At 45.7% G+C, this 21,483-nt stretch overlaps 1 protein-coding gene across 1 annotated transcript in view; it reads right to left on the bottom strand.

Annotated features, from left to right (window-relative positions):
* Window positions 1-20,880, bottom strand: part of KLF13 (Kruppel like factor 13) — a 70,601-nt gene extending 49,721 nt beyond the window's left edge. Inside the window, exon 1 of the mRNA XM_040413841.1 lies at window positions 20,187-20,880. Within this exon, the coding sequence (XP_040269775.1) occupies window positions 20,187-20,619 (433 nt within the window). The 5' untranslated portion in view covers window positions 20,620-20,880. The remainder of the gene's footprint in view (window positions 1-20,186) is intronic.
* Window positions 20,881-21,483: the final 603 nt, after the last annotated feature.

Here is a 21,483-nt window from a genome sequence, read left to right as displayed (position 1 = left end):
CGGTAAACAGTGAGAAGGCTGCGGCGCGGCTGGAGCGCGACTGCCTTCTCAAACAGCTGATCGTCGGGGGTCCCGGGTGTCGGAGGATAGATCATCAGTTTAAACAAAGTGCAGAACCCCTTTAATGGTGGTACCCTGTGCCCATCTAAAAACAACTTAGCTCAGTCCCACCGATTCTGTTCTGCTGCCCCATTCCTGGCTCCCGTCGGACTGGAAGTAGTTGGCTTCTGTGATCGCTACCGTCAGTGGTCACCTGTGCTAAAACGGCATGTCAATTCTAGTGATATGTCATTCTAGCAAATGTGACCAATGAGGTCAGTGATTGGCTGCAGAGGTCACGGGACCAGACTACTTCTAGTCTGTGAGTTACCAGAATCGGCCGGCAACGGGGCGGCTGCGGGAGTACAGCAGTACTGCGGACATGTGAGTTGTTTTTTGTTTTTTCAATTGGGCACAGATTACCACCACTGGCATGGTCACCTAGGCAGAACAACACCTTTGAAGGGAATCTAATTATCTGAAGTAATACACGCGTAGCAGTGCAGATAAGGAGTCCAGGTCGCCATGTTTTATTTTTCCACTGCCCCCATTCCCTCGCTGAAAAACTCAAAGCTGCACTTACATGCAGTCAGGACTGCAGTGTTGTACCAACATAATGGAGAGGATATGTATGGACAGCGGTCCTGACAATGTATTTCAGTGCAGCTTTAAATTATGGGGGGGGGGAGAAAATAAAAAAATAATGATCTGGACTCCTTATCTGCACTACTACTTATGTATCAGATAATAGTCCAAGATCTTTACGGTAAGAGCAGTGAGACTATGGAACTCTCTGCCTGAGGAGGTGGTGATGGTGAGTACAATAAAGGAATTCAAGAGGGGCCTGGATGTATTTCTGGAGTGTAATAATATTACAGGCTATAACTACTAGAGAGGGGTCGTTGATCCAGGGAGTTATTCTGATTGCCTGATTGGAGTCGGGAAGGAATTTTCTATTCCCCTAAAGTGGGAAAAATTGGCTTCTACCTCACAGTTTTTTTTTTTTTTGCCTTCCTCTGGATCAACTTGCAGGATAACAGGCCGAACTGGATGGCAAATGTCTTTTTTCGGCCTTATGTACTATGTTACTATCTGGTGACAGATTCCCTTCAAGATTTGTCTGGTCCTCCTTTATCTATATAGAAAAAGCCATGTGGCCCAGGATTTATCAAATACAACATTTTTATTTCTGAATCTGTGTTTGATTACGTTATTATTTTGTTGGTATTTATTACCAGATCCTTGTTGTTTGCTGTCTACATGCCCTTAAATAAGACATATGTATGTAATGCTGCATAAAAAACGCTCATTCCTTTGCAGGCTTGGCATATCCAAGTATCTCGCAGAAGGCCCAATGACTTAACCCCTTAAGGACATAGGACGTACCGGTACGCCCTATTTCCCGAGTCCTTAAGGACACAGGACGTACCGGTACGTCCTGACTTAAAATCTGTATTCCGGCGCCCGAGGGGTTAAACGGAACGGGATTTCGGCTGAAATCCTTCAGCCGGCATCCTGTGACAACGCCAGGGGGGGTCATGTGACCCCCCCGTGTCGGCGATCGCAGCAAACCGCAGGTCAATTCAGACCTGCGGTTTGCTGCGCTTTTTGCAGTTTCTGATCCCCGCGGTCCCTGACCGCGGCGATCAGAAACTTTAGAGTGGCTAAAATCTATGGGGTGTCGCATGCGGTGGGGGCGTTGCGGGAGGCGGGCGGTGCGGCAGGCGGGATCGCGATCTTCCGCCCGCCTCCCCATGAATGATCGTTGGCTTCTAGTGGGTATACCAGGGTGCCAGCACATTGCTGGCACCCTGGTATAAACGGCTGACATCTGTGCAGATGTCAGCCGTTTAACCCTTTCCATACCGCGGTCCGTACGGACCGCTGTATGGAAAAAGTTAACTGTCATCGGTCAGGGAGCTCCCTCCCTCTCCATCGGGGGGCTGCTGTGCCTTTGCAGCCCCCCGATGGAGAGGGAGAGAGCCCCCAGAGAGCCCCCCTCAGCCCTGTGCTTACCCTTCCCCGTCTGCGAAGTTCTGAGCAGACGGGGAGGGTTCCCATGGCAACAGGACGCCTGCTCAGGCGTCCTGCTGTCCATGGTGCTGAACAGATCTATGCTGAAAGCATAGATCTGTTCAGTGTAAGTAAAATACAGTACAGAACAATATATATTGTACTGTACTGTATTATACAGACATCAGACCCACTGGATCTTCAAGAACCAAGCGGGTCTGGGTCAAAAAAATGTAAAAAAAAAGTGAAAAAAGTTAAGATAAAAAAAAATAACATTTATCACTGAATAAAAATTAAAAAAATAAAATAAACTACACATATTAGGTATCGCCGCGTCCGTAACGACCTGATCTATAAAATGGTCATGTTATTTTCCCCGCACGGTGAACGCCATAAAAATAAAAAAATAAAAACTATGAGAAAATTGAAATTTTGCCCACCTTACTTCCCAAAAAAGGTAATAAAAGTGATCAAAAAAGTTGCATGTACGCCAAAATAGTACCAATCAAACCGTCATCTCATCCCGCAAAAAATGAGACCCTACTCAAGATAATCGCCCAAAAGCTGAAAAAACTATGGCTCTTAGACTATGGAAACACTAAAACATGATTTTTTTTTGTTTCAAAAATGAAATCATTGTGTAAAACTTACATAAATAAAAAAAAAAGTATACATATTAGGTATCGCCGCGTCCGTATCGACCGGCTCTATAAAAATATCACATGACCTAACCCCTCAGATGACCACCGTAAAAAAATAAAAATAAAAACAGTGTAAAAAAAAGCCATTTTTTGCCATCTTACGTCACAAAAAGTGTAATAGCAAGCGATCAAAAAGTCATATGCACCCCAAAATAGTGCCAATCAAACCGGCATCTCATCCCGCAAAAAATGAGACCCTACTCAAGATAATCGCCCAAAAACTGAAAAAACTATGGCTCTTAGACTATGGAGACACTAAAACATTTTTTTGGTTTTAAAAATGAAGTTATTGTATAAAACTTACATAAATAAAAAAAATGTATACATATTAGGTACCGCCGCATCCGTGACAACCTGCTCTATAAAATTACCACATGATCTAACCTGTCAGATGAATGTTGTAAATAACAAAAAAAAAAAAACGTGCCAAAAAAGCTATTTCTTGTTACCTTGCTGCACAAAAAGTGTAATATAGAGCAACCAAAAATCATATGTACCCTAAACTAGTACCAACAAAACTGCCACCCTATCCCGTAGTTTCTAAAATGGAGTCACTTTTTTGGAGTTTCCACTCTAGGGGTGCATCAGGGGGGCTTCAAATGGGACATGGTGTAAACAAAAACTGTCCAGCAAAATCTGCCTTCCAAAAACCGTATGGCATTCCTTTCCTTCTGCGCCCTGCCGTGTGCCCGTACAGCAGTTTACGACCACATATGGGGTGTTTCTGTAAACTACAGAATCAGGGCCATAAATAATGAGTTTTGTTTGGCTGTTAACCCTTGCTTTGTAACTGGAAAAAAAAATATTAAAATGGAAAATCTGCCAAAAATTTGAAATTTTGAAATTGTGTCTCTATTTTCCATTAAATCTTGTGCAACACCTAAAGGGTTAACAACGTTTGTAAAATCAGTTTTGAATACCTTGAAGGGTGTAGTTTCTTAGATGGGGTCACTTTTATGGAGTTTCTACTCTAGGGGTGCATCAGGGGGGCTTCAAATGGGACATGGTGTCAAAAAAACAGTCCAGCAAAATCAGCCTTCCAAAAACCAAACGGCGCACCTTTCACTCTGCGCCCCGCTGTGTGGCCGTACAGTAGTTTACGGCCACATATGGGGTGTTTATGTAAACAGCAGAGTCAGGGCAATAAAGATACAGTCTTGTTTGGCTGTTAACCCTTGCTTTGTTAGTGGAAAAAATGGGTTAAAATTGAAAATTAGGCAAAAAAAATGAAATTCTCAAATTTCATCCCCATTTGCCAATAACTCTTGTGCAACACCTAAAGGGTTAACGACGTATGTAAAATCAGTTTTGAATACCTTGAGGGGTGTAGTTTCTTAGATGGGGTCACTTTTAGGGAGTTTCTCCTCTAGGGGTGCATCAGGGGGCTTCAAATGGGACATGGTGTCAAAAAACCAGTCCATAAAAATCAGCCCTCCAAAAACAAAACGGCGCACCTTTCACTCTACGCCCCGCTGTGTGGCCGTACAGTAGTTTACGGCCACATATGGGGTGTTTCTGTAAACGGCAGAGTCAGGGCAATAAAGATACAATCTTGTTTGGCTGTTAACCCTTGCTTTGTTAGTGGAAAAAATGTGTTAAAATGAAAAATTTGACAAAAAAATTAAATTCTCAAATTTCCTCCCCATTTGCCAATAACTCTTGTGCAACACCTAAAGGGTTAATAATGTATGCAAAATCAGTTTTGAATACCTTGAGGGGTGTAGTTTCTTAGATGGGGTCATTTTTGGGTGGTTTCTATTATGTAAGCCTCGCAAATCGACTTCAGACCTGAACTGGTCCCTAAAAATTGAGTTTTTGTAAATTTCTGAAAAATTTCAAGATTTGCTTCTAAACTTCTAAGCCTTATAACATCCCCAAAAAATAAAATATCATTCCCAAAACAATTCAAACATGAAGTAGACATATGGGGAATGTAAAGTCATAACAATTTTTTGGGGTATTACTATGTATTACAGAAGTAGAGAAACTGAAACTTTGAAATTTGCAAATTTTTCCAAATTTTTGGTAAATTAGGTATTTTTTTGTGCAAAAAAAAATAATTTTTTTGACTTCATTTTACCAGTATCATGAAGTACAATATGTGACGAAAAAACAATCTCAGAACGGCCTGGATAAGTCAAAGCGTTTTAAAGTTATTAGCACTTAAAGTGACACTGGTCAGATTTCCAAAAAATGGCCTGGTCCTTAAGGTGAAAATGAGCCCGGTCCTTAAGGGGTTAATGGTTACCATGCAATAAGAGCTCCAAATATTAGGCACCTAATTTTTCAGCATATTAGCTACTTTAGGTCTAGGTTAAATATTACTAGAGAAGCTAACATTGGCTATACCATACTGGGCGCTAGGCTTTTATTTAGAACCTTGTGTTACAGCTTTCGTTGTACTGCCTCCATTGTGGTTTCTGACCATCTGTCTGTATGTACTAAACAGCTAAATTCACACACTCGGAGCTGAAAAGAAGATTCACAATCCGGAATGGACAGTGTGAAACGGTAAATGCTCTTCAAGCCATCAATTATTCACTGTGACATTTATGATAAATCACTGCTAGTGAATTTTAATGAAATATTTTGTTCATTGTCTTTGCAATCTAAATAATGGCCTGCACTAAAAACCACCAAAATTAATAAATCTTCCTTGTATTGCTTTTGGAACCATTAGATTTAAGCGGTCACTACAATTTCTAAAAAAATAATGTTTTTTTTTTTTTTTTTTACCTGCTGTACCCTAATATTAAGTGCTGGCTAATAAGAAATCATAAAACACTCTACAAACATTTACTATGCTGAAATACCGCTTAAATTAAGTGTCAGTTTAGGGGTTTATTAAGACGGGTGTCTAAAACACCGGTCTTAATAAATGTGTCCCTACATTTTGATACCTTGGTAATTGAAGCATGCTCTGGGTAGGACTTTTTCAGTTTTCCCATAGAGTATAGGAGAAAAAGCCTGCAAAAAGCATGTATTTCATAGGCCAAGAAAAAAAAAAAAAAACATAGCAAGGAAGCATCTTAATAGTAGTTCATAAAGCAGTGTGCAAGAGTAAAGACAAAGAACCAAAATGCATATATGTGATGAGCTCTATGGCAGCTGTACGGGCGAGAACAAATAACTTGGTCAGCAGAAATTAACAATACTTGTGAAACCGGCATTGCGTAGGTTCTGGTGGAAAAGCCAAAAAATGAATAAACATGAGAAAGAGGAACTAAAACTCATGAGAAAACTGGTGCCAGGAAATATAATAGGAAGTCTACTGGATTTTAAAGCATTTTCCCTTCATATTCAGAGCCGTAGACAAAGCAAAGTGAACCATCTATAATTTATATAATGTTGATCGCAGCTCGTCTGAGAGACATCATCCTACAAAACATGTTTAAGGGGGTTTTACACTGTGTTAGAAACAAAGCCTCTGAAACTGGCCTTGGACATGAGAGAACTGTCTTCGGCCAGGTTCACATCTACGTTGTGTTGTTGAAGAGAAATGGAGAACCGCACTCTGAGGGTTCCGGTGCCAACAAAAGGCTGAATTAGCCACGTAACATGTAGTAGAGATTGAGGCATTCACATCATTTGGTTTTGCATTTACGAGATTTATTATTCATACATCATTTTCATAATCCAATTTTCACCAAAATCAAAATAAAGGAAGATGACCGGACGTTTTGGTCTCAAATGGACCTTCCTCAGCAGTCAAATTTTTAGGGCGCTGGATCCAGTCTAGCCATAAGGGATCCGATTGATCACATGTTTAGGGTGACACGAGGAAGCCAATATTATGGTATTTCCACTACTGTCTTTTCTATAATTGCTACTAACTACCTCCTTCCCTCTATTGGAAAGTTTAACATCCAAAAAAGAAATATCCCTAAGGCCCCTTTCACACGGGCGAGTATTCCACGCGGATGCGATGGGTGAGGTGAACGTATTGCACCCGCACTGAATACTGACCCATTCATTTCTATGGGGCCGTTCACATGAGCGGTGATTTTCACGCATCACTTGTGCGTTGCGTGAAAATCGCAGAATGCTCTATATTCTGCGTTTTTCACGCAACGCAGGCCCCATAGAAGTGAATGGGGTTGCGTGAAAATCGCAAGCATCCGCAAGCAAGTGCGGATGCGGTGCGATTTTTACGCATGGTTGCTAGGTGACAGTCTATTCACTGTATTATTTTCCCTTATAACATGGTTATAAGGGAAAATATTAGCATTCTGAATACAGAATGCTTAGTAGGTGATCAATTGAGGGTTAAAAAAAATAAAAATAATTAACTCACCTTCTCCTCTTGTTCGCGTAGTTCCCGGTCTCTTCTTTACTTCTTTAATGATGAACTACCGGCTAGGACCTGTGGTGACGTCAGATCACATGCTCCAATCACATGGTACATCACCACGGTGATGGACCATGTGATTGGAGCATGTGATCTGATGTCACCAAAGGTCCTTTAGCCCACAGCTCATCATTAAAGAAGTAAAGAAGAGACCGGGAACTACGCGAACAAGAGGAGAAGGTGAGTTAATTATTTTTATTTTTTTTAACCCTCAATTGATCACCTACTAAGCATTCTGTATTCAGAATGCTATTATTTTCCTTTATAACCATGTTATAAGGGAAAATAATAACATCTACACAACACCTAACCCAAGCCCGAACTTCTGTGAAGAAATTCGGGTTTGGGTACCAAACATGCGTGATTTTTCTCACGCGAGTGCAAAGCGCATTACAATGTTTTGCACTCGTGCTGAAAAATCGCGGGTGTTCCCGCAACGCACCCGCACATTTTCACGCAACGCCCGTGTGAAAGAGGCCTAAGTGATAATGTGTAAGTGAACTGAAGATTCATCTCGGCTGTGTTTGGTATCGCACTCAGCCCCGTTCACTTCAATGGGACTGAGATGCAACTAGGCCACGTGACCGATGAACAAGGGCCTAGGGAAAGCTAAGAGAAAGCCGCGGCACTACTGTGAGCGCCGCTGTCTTTTCGAACAGCTGATCGGTGGGGGTCCCAGGTGTTGGACCCCCACAGATCAGATACTCAATATTTACATTTTTGAAGATCCCTTTAATGAAAACTATGTACAAAGTTGCTTACATTTACATTTAGGAAGCAAATGAAAAATAAAAAAAATTAAAGACATTTGGGGGGCATTTACTAACCAGAAATACGCCTATATTAGGCGTATTTCCCTGCTCACGCCAGGTCCGTCTCATTTACCATTTTCTATGCCTGGTTTAGGAAGCTGTCTTACATTTAGAATCGGCGGTGGATACGCCGCAGTTATGGAGAGGCCTGCGCCTCTACACCGCCAGCTATGGGGGTTATTAAGGTACATAAACTCCTTTGTTTGCTAAAATATTTAGTGTAAAGGTGTCCACAGCCTTTAACTAGAAATCTATTCAATCATTTATAACATAGCCTGCAAGTCACACAAAGTATATTACTAAATCTTTACAACTGATTTAAGGAATTTTCGGTGAATTTGGAGAAAAAATATCCTGGTATATGCAATGAAGCTGACACCTGTGTACCACAACCAGTCTCTGTGATGTGAGAGCAGCACATGGCAGAACTATTGTGCTTAACCCAGAAGCGCTGCATTCATTAACTCCATTAGGTCTCGACCATCTTGCCTGTAACCACCATTCACGTCAATAGGATTTACAGTCACATTAACACGTAACGGAGGTTGATCAATCTCTCCCACTGGAAAAGCATGCCTTTTTTAGAGCTGGCTGTGGTTTTCTCTTGCAATGGAAGCAGAGTTTTATTATGCCTTGATTACGTTTTTGTAACTCCTCATAAAAAAGAAAGGGCACTCTTTGAGGGGACACTCACGAGAATTTCACCTGCAGAAGACATTGTGAAGCGAGGGATAGAAAAAGAAGGAAACGTCAGAATGACTGCACCTCCAGTCTAATATATCTGGCAGACTATTTGACACTGTGCCAGAGTGGCCTAAACCCTAATCCTCCATTTAATCTAAGATGAGGTCTGCTTTCAGTAGGACTCAACAGATAATAGAGAAGTAGGAAGCAAACTTGGCAGCTCACGTACTTGGCAGAAAAACAGTGTCTTCAGTTGACCCATATTGCGAAAAAGAAAAGAGCTGGCAAAACATTAGTGTATAGAAGAGAGCCACCTGCTGTAGCCTTTACTTTCTAATATGGCCTCAATTTTTTTTTTATTGAATCATTGCCCCCCCCCCCCCCCCCCAAGAAAAATATGTAATGAATTAAAATAATTTGTTTGAGGTATATTTTCAGAAAACATTGTTTTCTTTCAAATCTTTGATTTGTGTATTTGCTACGAATTAGGCTACTTTCACACTTGCGTTCAGAGCGGATCCGTCTGGGGTCTGCCCAGACGGATCCGCTCATATAATGCAGACGTTTGCATCCGTTCAGAACGGATCCGTCTGCATTATAACGTAGAAAAATTTCTAAGTGTGAAAGTAGCCTGAACGGATCCGTCCAGACTTTACATTGAAAGTCAATGGGGGACGGATCCGTTTGAAGATTGAGCCATATGGTGTCATCTTCAAGCGGATCCGTCCCCATTGACTTACATTGTAAGTCTGGACGAATCCGCTTGCCTCCGCACGGCCAGGCGGACACCCGAACGCAGGTGTGAAAGTAGCCTAAAAAGCTCACTAAACGTCTCTCACTTTGGGGATTTTGTAATTTCTGCCAATTTTTTATGTAATTTTCCAAATTTCAGCCATGGTGGATTTAAATTTTTAGGCAAACGTAACAAGCCAGAATCCTTTCCTGTTCAGCTACTATTGGGGGCTAGGAAAGAGGGGATTTCAGAGTGCAAAGTGTTCATCTCATACTCACGGCCATCTTTGGGGGAGCTCAGACGGGGTGACGCCAGGCTTTCTGCACTGAAGGCTTCCCAACCTCTCCCTTCTTAGTGATGGCTCTAGCATCCAACCAGAAGAACCCTAGAGCTGTCATTCAAAGCAAAGGGGACTTTCCCATATACTGTCAGTGCTATACTGACAGTCACCAGTATGCTGTACCAGACAGGCCCAGCCTGCTAGCTATGTACTGCTAGCAGGCCTGGGCCTTCGTTAGGTCCCCAGGTATCATGCAAAGACTTCAGCACCCCACAATCTAATTTGTGGGGTTCCAATGGGAGACAAAAGGATCTTCTTCCGTCTAACCCACAGCATCTATGGGGTTCAACGGCCTAGATTGGCACTCCTGATGGTCTGGTCCATTCGAGCAGGAACCCGGCTCTCATGTGTGAGCCAAGCACCGCTCTCCTCTGCATGGGAGACCCATGCAGCACTTATTTTGGCCCACCGTAAAAAGGTGAAAGCCTAGAATGAAGCCCATTAAGAGGCTAATTGTACCTAACCCCTATCGTTTAAATACACCCCAAAGGAAGGGTACCTGAAGAAGAATATGGTGGGGCTGGTCAGGAAATGAACAAGACTGTTTCAATTAACGGGGTTCTCACTAACAATACTTATCCCCTATACACTAGATAAGGGGCTGATCATGGGGTCCAACCTCTGGCGGTCCCAGCAATCACAAGGAGGTCCTGAAGTGCCCCATGAGAATGGTGCTCTCATGTGTATGTGTGACCACCGCTCCATTCACTTCCATGGGGCTGCGGGAGACCTGTCAGATATCTACATATTGTCCATGGGTAACAAAGTAAAATCCCAATCCTCGACTCTAGTTGTGTCCACCACCCAGGGCCGGGCCGACACAGAGGCTGGGGAGGCTCCAGCCTCTGGGCGCTCCAGCCTCAGGGCGCAGCAGGGGCCGGAGACCGGTCACCGCCGGAGTCAAACACTTTAAGTCCCCCAGGCGGCAGGCCAGACAGTGGCGAGCCGGCGGCAGGCGAGCGCTTGCTGCCGCTTGATTTGTGATGTGACAGCAGTGCGCCGCGCGAGTGCCGACTCGCCGAGTGCGGTACTGCATCACAGCCGGTGATTCAAAGGACCCAGGAGGGAGCCGGCAGCGGCAGGAGAACGGTGGGCGGGCCCAGAGCATGATGCGTCACGCTGATGTCACGCTGCGCCAGGCAGAGCCCGCCCACTGACTGGATTCTTCTCCCGACTCCTGCGCCTGCTGCCTTCTCCAAGTTCTCCCGCCTCAGCAGCCTGCCCACTGTGCCCAGCTGTCCTGGTGTGGACTGTAGTCTCAGAGTAGACTCAGTCTTGTCTTGCCTCCAGTAATAAAGTGCCCTGCCTCTGTATAACTTGTAAGTAGTAGGCGGCGCCAAAATCTCAGGGAGGGAGACAGTTTGAAAAATAAAAATGTGATTTTTACAGTGCCTGCTGGGAAGGGGGGATGGACCGTCTGTGTATGACAAATAGTGTCATCCACAGTTTCTCCCCATAACAGGGTTCATTTAGTGATTGACTGACCCAATACAGTCACATCTGCAGAGCTTTGCTTTTATAGTAGTAGAATACAGTCACATTGCACGGGCGACGGGCCCTGCTGTCATTATGAAAGCAAATGCGACCCCACACCTCTTTTATTGGTGGTCAGTAAATGGGTCTGTGACAGACCCATTTACTGACCACCAATAAAAGAGGTGTGGGGTCGCATTTGCTTTCATAATGACAGCAGGGCCCGTGCAATGTGACTGTATTCTACTACACCTCCCCGCTCACTGGATATAATCTTATTAACTATATAACCGGGCCCCGCTAGCGCTGTCATCATAAAAGCAGATACAGCACCACAGCCTCACCCCTTGTATTTGGGGGTCATTCCTACACGGACCCTGTTATGGGGGGGATTCCCCCAATAACAGTGTCATCCTCAGATCCCCCCAATAGCAGTGTCATCCACCACAGATCCCCCCATAACAGTGTCATCCACCACAGATCCCCCCATAACAGTGTCAACCACTACAGATCCCCCCATAACAGGGTCATCCACCACAGATCCCCCCATAGCAGTGTCCTCCACCACAGATCCCCCATAGCAGTGTCATCCACCACAGATCCCCCCATAACAGTGTCAACCACTACAGATCCCCCCATAACAGTGTCAACCACTACAGATCCCCCCATAACAGTGTCATCCACCACAGATCCCCCCATAGCAGTGTCATCCACCACAGATCCCCCATAGCAGTGTGTGTCATCCACCACATATCCCCCATAGCAGTGTCTTCCACCACAGATCCCCCCATAGCAGTGTCATCCACCACAGATCCCCCATAGCAGTGTCTTCCACCACAGATCCCCCCATAGCAGTGTCATCCACCACAGATCCCCCATAGCAGTGTCTTCCACCACAGATCCCCCATAGCAGTGTCCTCCACCACAGATCCCCCCATAGCAGTGTCCTCCACCACAGATCCCCCATAGCAATGTCCCCCACCACAGATCCCCCATAGCAGTGTCATCCACCACAGATCCCCCATAGCAGTGTCTTCCACCACAGATCCCCCATAGCAGTGTCATCCACCACAAATCCCCCATAGCAGTGTCATCCACCACAGATCCCCCATAGCAGTGTCATCCACCACAGATCCCCCATAGCAGTGTCATCCACCACAGATCCCCCATAGCAGTGTCATCCACACATCCTCCATAACAGTGTCATCGAAAGATCCCCCCATAATGGTGCCATCCACAGATCCCACATAACAGTGTTGTCATCCACAGACCTGCCCGATCTGGAGATCGCTCAGGGAGTCCCATCCTGTGGATGGGGGATACATTTTAAATAACAGGATAACCCCTTTGAAGTCATACAAGTCTGCATTTATTTTCATTTCCCTCCTCTGTGCCCCAATATAGTACAGGCTCCCCCATCTGTGCTGTCATATAGTACAGATTCCTTTTCTCTGTGTTGCCATGTTTAGTGGGCTTTATTACTGTGTGGGGCAATACGCATTGGGAGTTTGTACAGAGGTGGGGATGGTGCTGGAATCATGGAATGAGAAGCCTAAACTATTAGTTTTGCAGATTCTGCGGAGACGAGTGGTGGCCAGAAAAAGACTGATTCCTATCAAAGAAGACGTCGCCTTTGATTCACCCTTGAGTCGCACTGTGAGTCAATATTTATGTACTTTTAATCACTTATGGTTTGCAGAATCTGTGTAGTGCTAGTATTTTCCACTATATTGTCATATTGGTTTTAATTTAGTTACAGTGTGGTGTTAGTATCCAGTCACTATGCGGGGGTCATTCCTGTTAGATTCTATATTTATATGGATCTAAAGAGGTTGTGCATTTGTTTACAGCTATAGTTAATTGGTACGTAATCATTAAACTGCGCATACTTATGTGTGATTACAACACTAAGTATTTAGTAAAGACTCCACAAGTTGATGGGGGGGGGGGGGGGGGGGGGGGGGGGGGCGCACTTGGAAAGCTCAGCCTCTGTTGGTGGTTGACCTTGTCCCAGCCCTGTCACCACCTGTTCAAACACAGATGTATTACAGCTCTTTCTTGCACCTGTACACAAAGAACACCTAGCAGTGTGTACACTGAACAACAATGTCCAGAAGGTTGACATAAAGTCTATTTGGTCATTCCTTCCATGTATTCATGTGATGCAAAGCAGTCCACGCCTTTGAGACAGTGTCTGTCTTTCAGACAGAGCCTCACTTCTGCATATTGTGAAGAACATGAATGATCTTCTCATGATGAACACATTGTAAACATCAGTCTCTCTGTAATTGATATTGCCGCTAGACCTTCATCTAGGTATGATTTATCGGTAGCAGGTATCTAATAATAATAATAATAATATGCTATCATCTGTGGCAGCCATGCCTTACCAGAAAGTACAGTGCTATATTTTTTATATAATGTGTAAGGCTGTCCCAGGTTTAATATACGGTACATAATATAACTATACGTGCAAATCGTTTATTGCAGCCTTCACAATACTCTAAACGCTGGGGTCTCCTGACCTGATCTTCTTCACACCTTAGCCTTCTGCAGGCTCTGCTGCAGACTCCTTAGTTTGTCCCACCAAAATTACGGACACCTTGGCCAGAACCCAACTAATATAAGTCCTCCAGATGTTGCTGGTGTCCATCATGTGATGGATACGTCACAGTCTAGTAGCTTGTGTTATAAATGGCTGCCACTACGGAGAGGTGAACATAACCTTAGATGACTGGCACAGAGTGGTGCTATGGGGCACTCCACCTACCATTTTATTATATATGCTATTACAGTAAAGGTGTGTTTAACGGTGTGTTCACTTCCTTCAACATGCCAACATATAGAATGCTGCACATAAAACACTATAGAGGTGAGTGCATGAAGAAGAGTCTCAAGTGGCGGGGAAATGGGGTTCGGTTATTACATTTTTATTTTACTAAAACTACAGGGGCTTCACTATTAGGCCACTAACTGGGCAGCACTACTGCAAGGGGGCAACATACTTGTAAGAGTGCAGCACTATTGTGAAGGGCACTAAGGAGGCAACACTTTTGTAGGCGGAGCAGCACTCTTTTGAGGGAAGCAGTAATGGGTCAGGTGGCACTAAGCAGGCATAACTGCTGCCACAGTAATAGTGAGAAATCAAGATTAACGCATGCGCTGCAGGTTCTTTTCCCAGGCTCGGATTACGTTCCCAATCTATAGCATGTAATCCCTGAGGTGGCCGTCGCACTGAATCTCGGCGCAAGCCTGATAACTTGAATGATAAAAAACAGAAGATGACGTTCCCTCCTTGGACTTTTCAAGATACACTCTTTACATAAGATATTTATACTACATGTCATAATTCTGTATTACTGACTGCTAAGATTATTACAGCTATTCAGCGCCAGAAACATCTGCAGGAATACGCTTAGCGGTTGTCCATTTACCAAGAAGTAAACAGATGAGATCACTGCTATGGGAAAGCCATTGAACTGGCGATGCATTTGCTCCTAATGGAGGTTCAGAGGGACTTGCTGAGTGTGCAGAGCAGGATGTGAGTCTCTGCACTCCGTTTTGCACTCAAATGACCTCCATTGTATGCTAAAAATACCCGGCTCCTATCTGGCGTGTTATGTGATGTCAGTAAACTGCAAAAAAAATACTACAATAACACAAAGATAAAAAATAGCAAAGAAACCAACCCGCACTGCTCCATATTTAACAAATGGATCTAAATTTATAGAGTGAAATAAGGCTTTTGGCACCAAAAGACATTTCCACGTTCCCAAAACACATGGCTTCAATCTAAAAACAGAACCAAAACCACATGGCACGTCTATTGGACATCCAAGGTTATTTTTGACTGCTGGAGATCCTATAAATTGTATGTAGCCAAGTAATAATACACTGTAATCCTCCTATTTTATAATGTATACTGTGTGGTTAAAAAAAAGGGCCAAAAATAAGAAAAAAAAACCTAAATGAAATGACTATTCATGAAGGAAACAGTATTACTTTATATCTGTGTATAGTAAACCATTTTGCAAAATGACTTGACTTTGCTCCTTGCGAGGGTCTTGGACGTACAGACCCCTATTGTACCGCACTTGTGTTTGTTTTCCAATAGTCAGGCCATTGGGAATTCCCATACAGAATAGAGCGTGTGCCCCTACGTGTAACAATGTGCGCTCCTGTTCTGCCCAGCTATATTAGACAGAAGTAATATGAGAATGGCTGAGGTGGGGAGCACACCATTATAGGGCCAGCAACCTCAACAGGAGTCATACGCCAGGACACATTTAGCACAAGGGAGGAGAGGTTTTTTTTTTCAGTCGGTGTATTTTTATATCACGTGGGGAGTCTGGATTTGGTCGGACACCAGACGAAACCAAACTCATATTCTTGTTAACTGAGGTTACACATAAGCATGAACAGGCTCCGTGTGAGGTCTCCGATTCGGAGGAGACTGAGATACATTGTGCTCCTACATGATGACCTAAGATATGGGCATGTATCTGCATGTCCTGCCTAGATGTCCTTTCCGTGGTGGTAATATGCCAGGCAGGCTGCTCGCTGCTGTGTGGGTGAAGGGACATGACAACATATGATTAGATGAACATTTTCATACATGAAAGCAAATAAATAATCAAGGGATATTCCAGTTACAACATGTTATCCCCTATCCAATGAATAACAGATCGGTGGCTGTCTGCCCACTGATCACGAGAACGGGGGTCCTGTGTGCCCTCGTATGAATGGAGCAGTTGGACTGCTGGAAATAGCCCAAGACAGCCATAAACAATACAGACCGACCAAACAGTGTGGTCTCATTAGACCTCGCGGTACTCAAGTGCCACACGGTGGTCATACCCTTTATCTGGTGCAGCTTAAGGCTCCTTTCACACTAGCGTTCGGGGCTCCGCTTGTGAGATCCGTTTGAAGGCTCTCACAAGCGGCCCCGAACGGATCCGTCCAGCCCTAATGCATTCTGAATGGATGCGGATCCGCTCAGAATGCATCAGTCTGGCTCCGTTTGTCCTCCGCTCAGCAGGCGGACACCTGAACGCAGCTTGCAGCGTTCGGGTGTCCGCCTGGCCGTGCGGAGGCAAACGGATCCGTCCAGACTTACAATGTAAGTCAATGGGGACGGATCCGTTTGAAGTTGACACAGTATGGCTCAATTTTCAAACGGATCCGTCTCCCATTGACTTTCAATGTAAAGTCAAAACGGATCCGTTTGCATTATCATGAACAAAAAAAAAAAAAAGTGTTTTTTTTTGTTTATGGTGATGCAAACGGATCCGTTCTGAACGGATCTAAGCGTTTGCATTATAGGTGCGGATCCGTCTGGGCACATACCAGACGGATCTGACCTAAACGCAGGTGTGAAAGTAGCCTAAATTTACACCATCATATAAGCAAAAACGCCTCAAAAACACTACAAAAATTCTGACTGAGTCAGGCATTTTCTGAGGTATTTTTTTGGGCCCAAAAAACATTAGGACTAAAAGAAGCCCTAACAGAGGAATGCCTTCCTGTCCTACATACAAAATGGTCTTACAATGAGAAATCAGTAATTGGAGCTACAGCCAAAGGTTAGTAACCGCGTTTGCTTTACACAAAGAGAGAAACTGACAACAGGAAGTAAGGACATATTGGTTGCCATCTTGTAGCACTGGATATTTCTAGACAAGGCTCACATATCAAGGAAATTTATGACAGTTCCATCTACTTTGGTTATTTAAAAAAAAAAAAAAAACTTAGAGGAGCACAAAAACATTATCAAGAGTTATTAAAAATACAGGCAAAGTGGCTTAGCTGCCCATAGCAACCAATCAGATTCCACCTTACATTTCCCAAAGGAGCTGTGAAAAATAAAAGATGACATCTGATTGGTTGCTATGGGCAACTTAGCCAATTCTACTTTACACCAGTTTGATAAATCTCCCCCATGTCATCTGGATAGGACTACCTCAAGCATTTCTTCCTGCCAGAGAAGGCATCTAAGTAACATAAAGCAGGCCACGAAAAGTGGGATTATTCTCTTCTATTAGACTCCTAGGGGATAACTGGGTCATGGGTACGAACGAGGCCCAACAACCACTCATCAGTCAGAGGTTTACGACATATTGGTAAGGGTAAATTCACACATAGCAGACTTGTTACGGAAATTTCTGAAATCTGTTCCAGTCATCTGAATGCTTTTATTCTGCACACTGGACACTGGACAAGCCCTTACCTGTGCGCGAGCCGGTCTGAAAACAAGTGCGGTCACCGGGAGCAGGCAGTTCCGAGAACAGCCACCGGGGCCTTCATCGGGCTGTTCTCGGAACTGCCTGCTCCCGCTGACCGCATTTGTTTTCAGACCGGCTCGCGCACAGGCACAGGTAAGGGCTTATCTGTGCCTCGCTGGACTTGTGAAAAAAGATGGCAGCGAACTGGCCATCACTGTTGGTGACTACCAGGGTAATGTAACTGTCAACTATGTCATTCACCTTTTTCTAAAATAATAACAATAATCTTTATATATTCCTCATCGCCTAAAATGACATTTATTGCAGAAATCCATGTGCTTCCCGCCAAAAACAACCCTATTCGAATGAATGAAAATGAGCATAATCTGCCGTGTGTTTAGGCCCCCTAAGGGGGCGTAGAAGCTATGCATTTTGTGTAGCGTTTTGCATGAGCAGCAAAGTGGATGAGATGTGAAAAAATGTCATCCACATGCAGCAAAAAAAAAAACATGTGGAATCAACACAGAGTGCGCCAGTTTATGGCATAGATCAGCAACCTTCAGCACTCCGGCTGTTGTGAGACTACAACTCCCAGCACGCACACTTGCTTTGCTGTTATCAGAACTCTCATAGAAGTGAATAGAGCATGCTGGGAGTTGTAGTTTCACAACAGCCGGAGTGCCGGAGGTTGCTGAACCCTGGTTTATGCTATTGTTACCTAAGGACCTGATGCATTTGCAATATGTTCTGTGCTTGGCGGTTTTCGCAACAACAAAAAATGACATGAAAAGAAATTGAATTTGTATTCGCTATTAGGCCTCTTTCAGACGGGCGTGTGCGCCCCCTGGTGGTGCTGCGGCCCGCAATGCACAAGCACAGTCCGTGGGGCAGCCGCAGCGCAATTTACTTGAATGGGTCCGCGATCCGGCCATTCCGCAAAAAGATAGGACATGACACTCCGTAGGGTTCCGTTCCATGCTTCCGTTCCGCATCTCCAGATTTGCGGACCCATTGAAGTGAATGGGTCTGCATCCGTGATGCGGAATGCCCACGGAACGTCACCCGTGTATTGCGGATCCGCAAAACGGCAACGGGGCGCACATGCCCATGTAAAAGAGGCCTTAGGCACAGAGGGTCAGTGCACAGCCCCCGCCTCAGGTCGTATTATGTGAGAGAAGTACTGCGCTCAGGTCCCGTCAGAGACGAAAAAAAGTACAGAAAAATCTCCCTGCGTTTACTGGATGGGATTAGATTCCGTTTTTTTAAATAAAATATATACCATAATTCAGTTGTGTGTCTAAAGGCAACATTCCCTGAACTTTCAGGGGCAGACCTCCCAGACCAGCGGGCAAATCTCCCCAGTGCCACATGGCAGGCCTGCTTTCTGGCACAAGGCAACACTCTATGTACTTTAAAGGGATGTTCCAGGAGTAGAATATTGATGACCTATCCTCAGGACACGTCCTCAATATCAGATGGAATCCCGACACCGATCAGCAGATTGAAGAGGCCACAGCACAGCCGTCTCCCCTAGGCCTATGTGCCGCTCCGTCCCATTCGGGTGAATGTGCCTGGGCTGCAATACTAAACACAGCCACTATACAATGTACGGCGCTGTGCTTGGTATGATGGGGGGGGGGGGGGCGCGCGCGCCACAGAGCTCACTGAAGTCCCGCTGCCTCTCCAAACTACTCTTCTGTGCCAGAAGTCAGACCCCCACAGATATTGATGGGCTATCCTAAGCACAGGTCATCAATATTGTACTCCTGGAAAACCCCTTTAAATTTATACGGTGTGTGGATGCTGTGACAGTAGACACAGTACCAGCATAGAGGGGGCGGGGCACTGTATGTAAGGGGTGGGGCCTGCTAAAAGGGGTATGTCCATCTAAAAAAACTAAATGTGCACCTTGCAGTGGTGCCCTCAGCTGGAGACCTGCGGTGCCAGGTAGGAGCTGACACGTCACTGAAAAGACTGGTTGCTAGGCAGTATGTATGCCTAGTAACCAAACTGCCTCAAAAGACTGAGCTGTATTGGTGACTACCAGGGTAATATAACTGTCAACCTATGTCAGTCACCTTTTTCTAAAATAATAACAATAATCTTTATTTTTATGGCGCCAATATATTCCTTGGCGCTTAAAATGACATTTATATGGAGAATCCCTTGAACAGCAACATCTAATGTTCCAAGGTTAGACGGAAGAAAAGGATTTCACGCGTCTATTCACACACGCAGGTTGCATTCAGGGTTTTTTTTATGCTGTTTTTGAAGCCAAAAACCAGGAGTGGGTTAAAACTAGCACCTGTCCTTTATACATTATGACCCACGCTTGATTTTGGCTTCAAAACCCTGCCTGTGTGAATACCCCCCTATAGGAAACGCCTCCCTGGCCCAGGTACTGTGCAGGGCACACACAGCAGTGCTGAGAGCCTATCCTCCAGGCACAGCCTAGTCTGCGATCTGTTAGTGATGTCTGTTGCTGGCCAAGAGCTCAGGCTGCCCAGGGCGAGGTCGTCTGACTGGCGGGAGGGGGGGGAGAGATAGTGTGATGGGCGTGCCCCAAAGGCGGGGTGTGTCACAGGTGGGCGTGGCAGGCGCAGGGGGCGTGCACCGTGTAACAAAAGAACACAAGCTGCTGCTGCTGCCTGTTCTCTCACGTTATCCCGTCAGCTCGCTGTGACACCTGGGGACGGCGGCTCCAGCGCAGTGCTGCCCCCCTGAGGTGCTGGGCTCCTCTCTGCTAGTCACATACATGTACACGCCGGCTGCAGGCTCACACCCACCCCAGCACATGTGCCGCCCCATCCCAGTCCACTGACCTGTGTGAGTCCTCAGATGAGCCTTCAGGTGGGAGGACTTGCCGTAGACCTTCTCACAGCCCGGGTAGGGACACTTGTGCTTCTTGAGGGGTGACTCGGGGTCACCTTTGCTCTTCCCCCGTCTGGCTCTTTGTCTCACGCTCGGCCCCGGCAGGAGGGGAGGTGTGGCCGCCCTGTCCCCACGTTCCCCGGCCACACTCTGGTCCCCGGCCGGCACCTCCACGCTCTCCTGCCCCTCCTCCTCCTCCGCATGATCGGGGACTTGTTGGTTGAAATCGGCCAGGATCCGGGCCACGACGAAGAGGCCAGCCTTGTCCTCTGCGGGGGCGGCGGGCTCGGGGTCGTCACTCTTGTGCCCGTGCACGATGGCCCGGCTGGACATGGACACCAGGCACTCTGCCGCGAAGTGATCCACATAGGCCACTGAGGACATGGTCCTGAGCGGGATGCCTTCACGTCCCAGCGGCGCGGGGTTCGGCTGCTGATCTACAGAGCTGACACTCGCTCCATGCGGATCACGCCCAGGCTGCGGTGAGAAGCTGGTCCATGGGGGTGAGGGGAGGGCTCCTGACACTGACAGCTGCTGCCCATAGATGCTGGTCTCTACATGGCGTGTGCCCGCTCTCCCTGCTAGTATCACTGCCCCAGGAGCCGATCGGTGAGGCTCAGTCCCACGTGGGGGTGTGGCCTGCAGAAACATCTGGGAGTGACGTCACCAAGAAGCCACATCCTGACCTGAGAAGTCCTGCAGATCTCATGGACTGGGAGAGGGGAGAGCAGCAGCCTGGGGTGACAGTGAGCACAAATCCCTGAATGTTCTGCATGATGCGATTATCTGCAGGATAACGCAGAGGCTGCTTTGTTCCCTCTCCGGGACGGTGGCTGGAATAGGCATGAATGGCACAAGAAAACGTGAAGTTTTCCGTCCAGGGACGAGGAGATAACATCACTGATTTTTATGGTCCGTTGCTAAAATGTGTAACTTTTTAAAGAGCACCTGTCAGCAGAATCTACCCCATTAAAGGGGTTGTATCCTCTCAAACAGTGGGGGCATATCACTAGGATATGACTCCATTGTCTGATAGGTGTAGGATCCCACACCTATCTCCTAAACGGAACCCTGAAAGTGGTGGAGGGTGCACTCCTCCCTCCATTCATTCCTATGGGGCTGCCGAAAATAGCCGAGCGCTGGCTCAGCTATTTCCATTAGACCCATAAGAAGTGAATGGGAGCAGTGGCCGGTCAGGCGCTGTGCACTCCCAATAACTTCTATGGGGAGACTGCTTGGTGGTGGCCG

This window comes from Bufo bufo, chromosome 1 (genome assembly GCF_905171765.1).
Source record: "Bufo bufo chromosome 1, aBufBuf1.1, whole genome shotgun sequence".
Lineage (NCBI taxonomy): Eukaryota > Metazoa > Chordata > Amphibia > Anura > Bufonidae > Bufo > Bufo bufo.
Note: the sequence above shows the minus strand (reverse complement) of the source record. Positions and strands in the feature narration are given on the sequence as shown.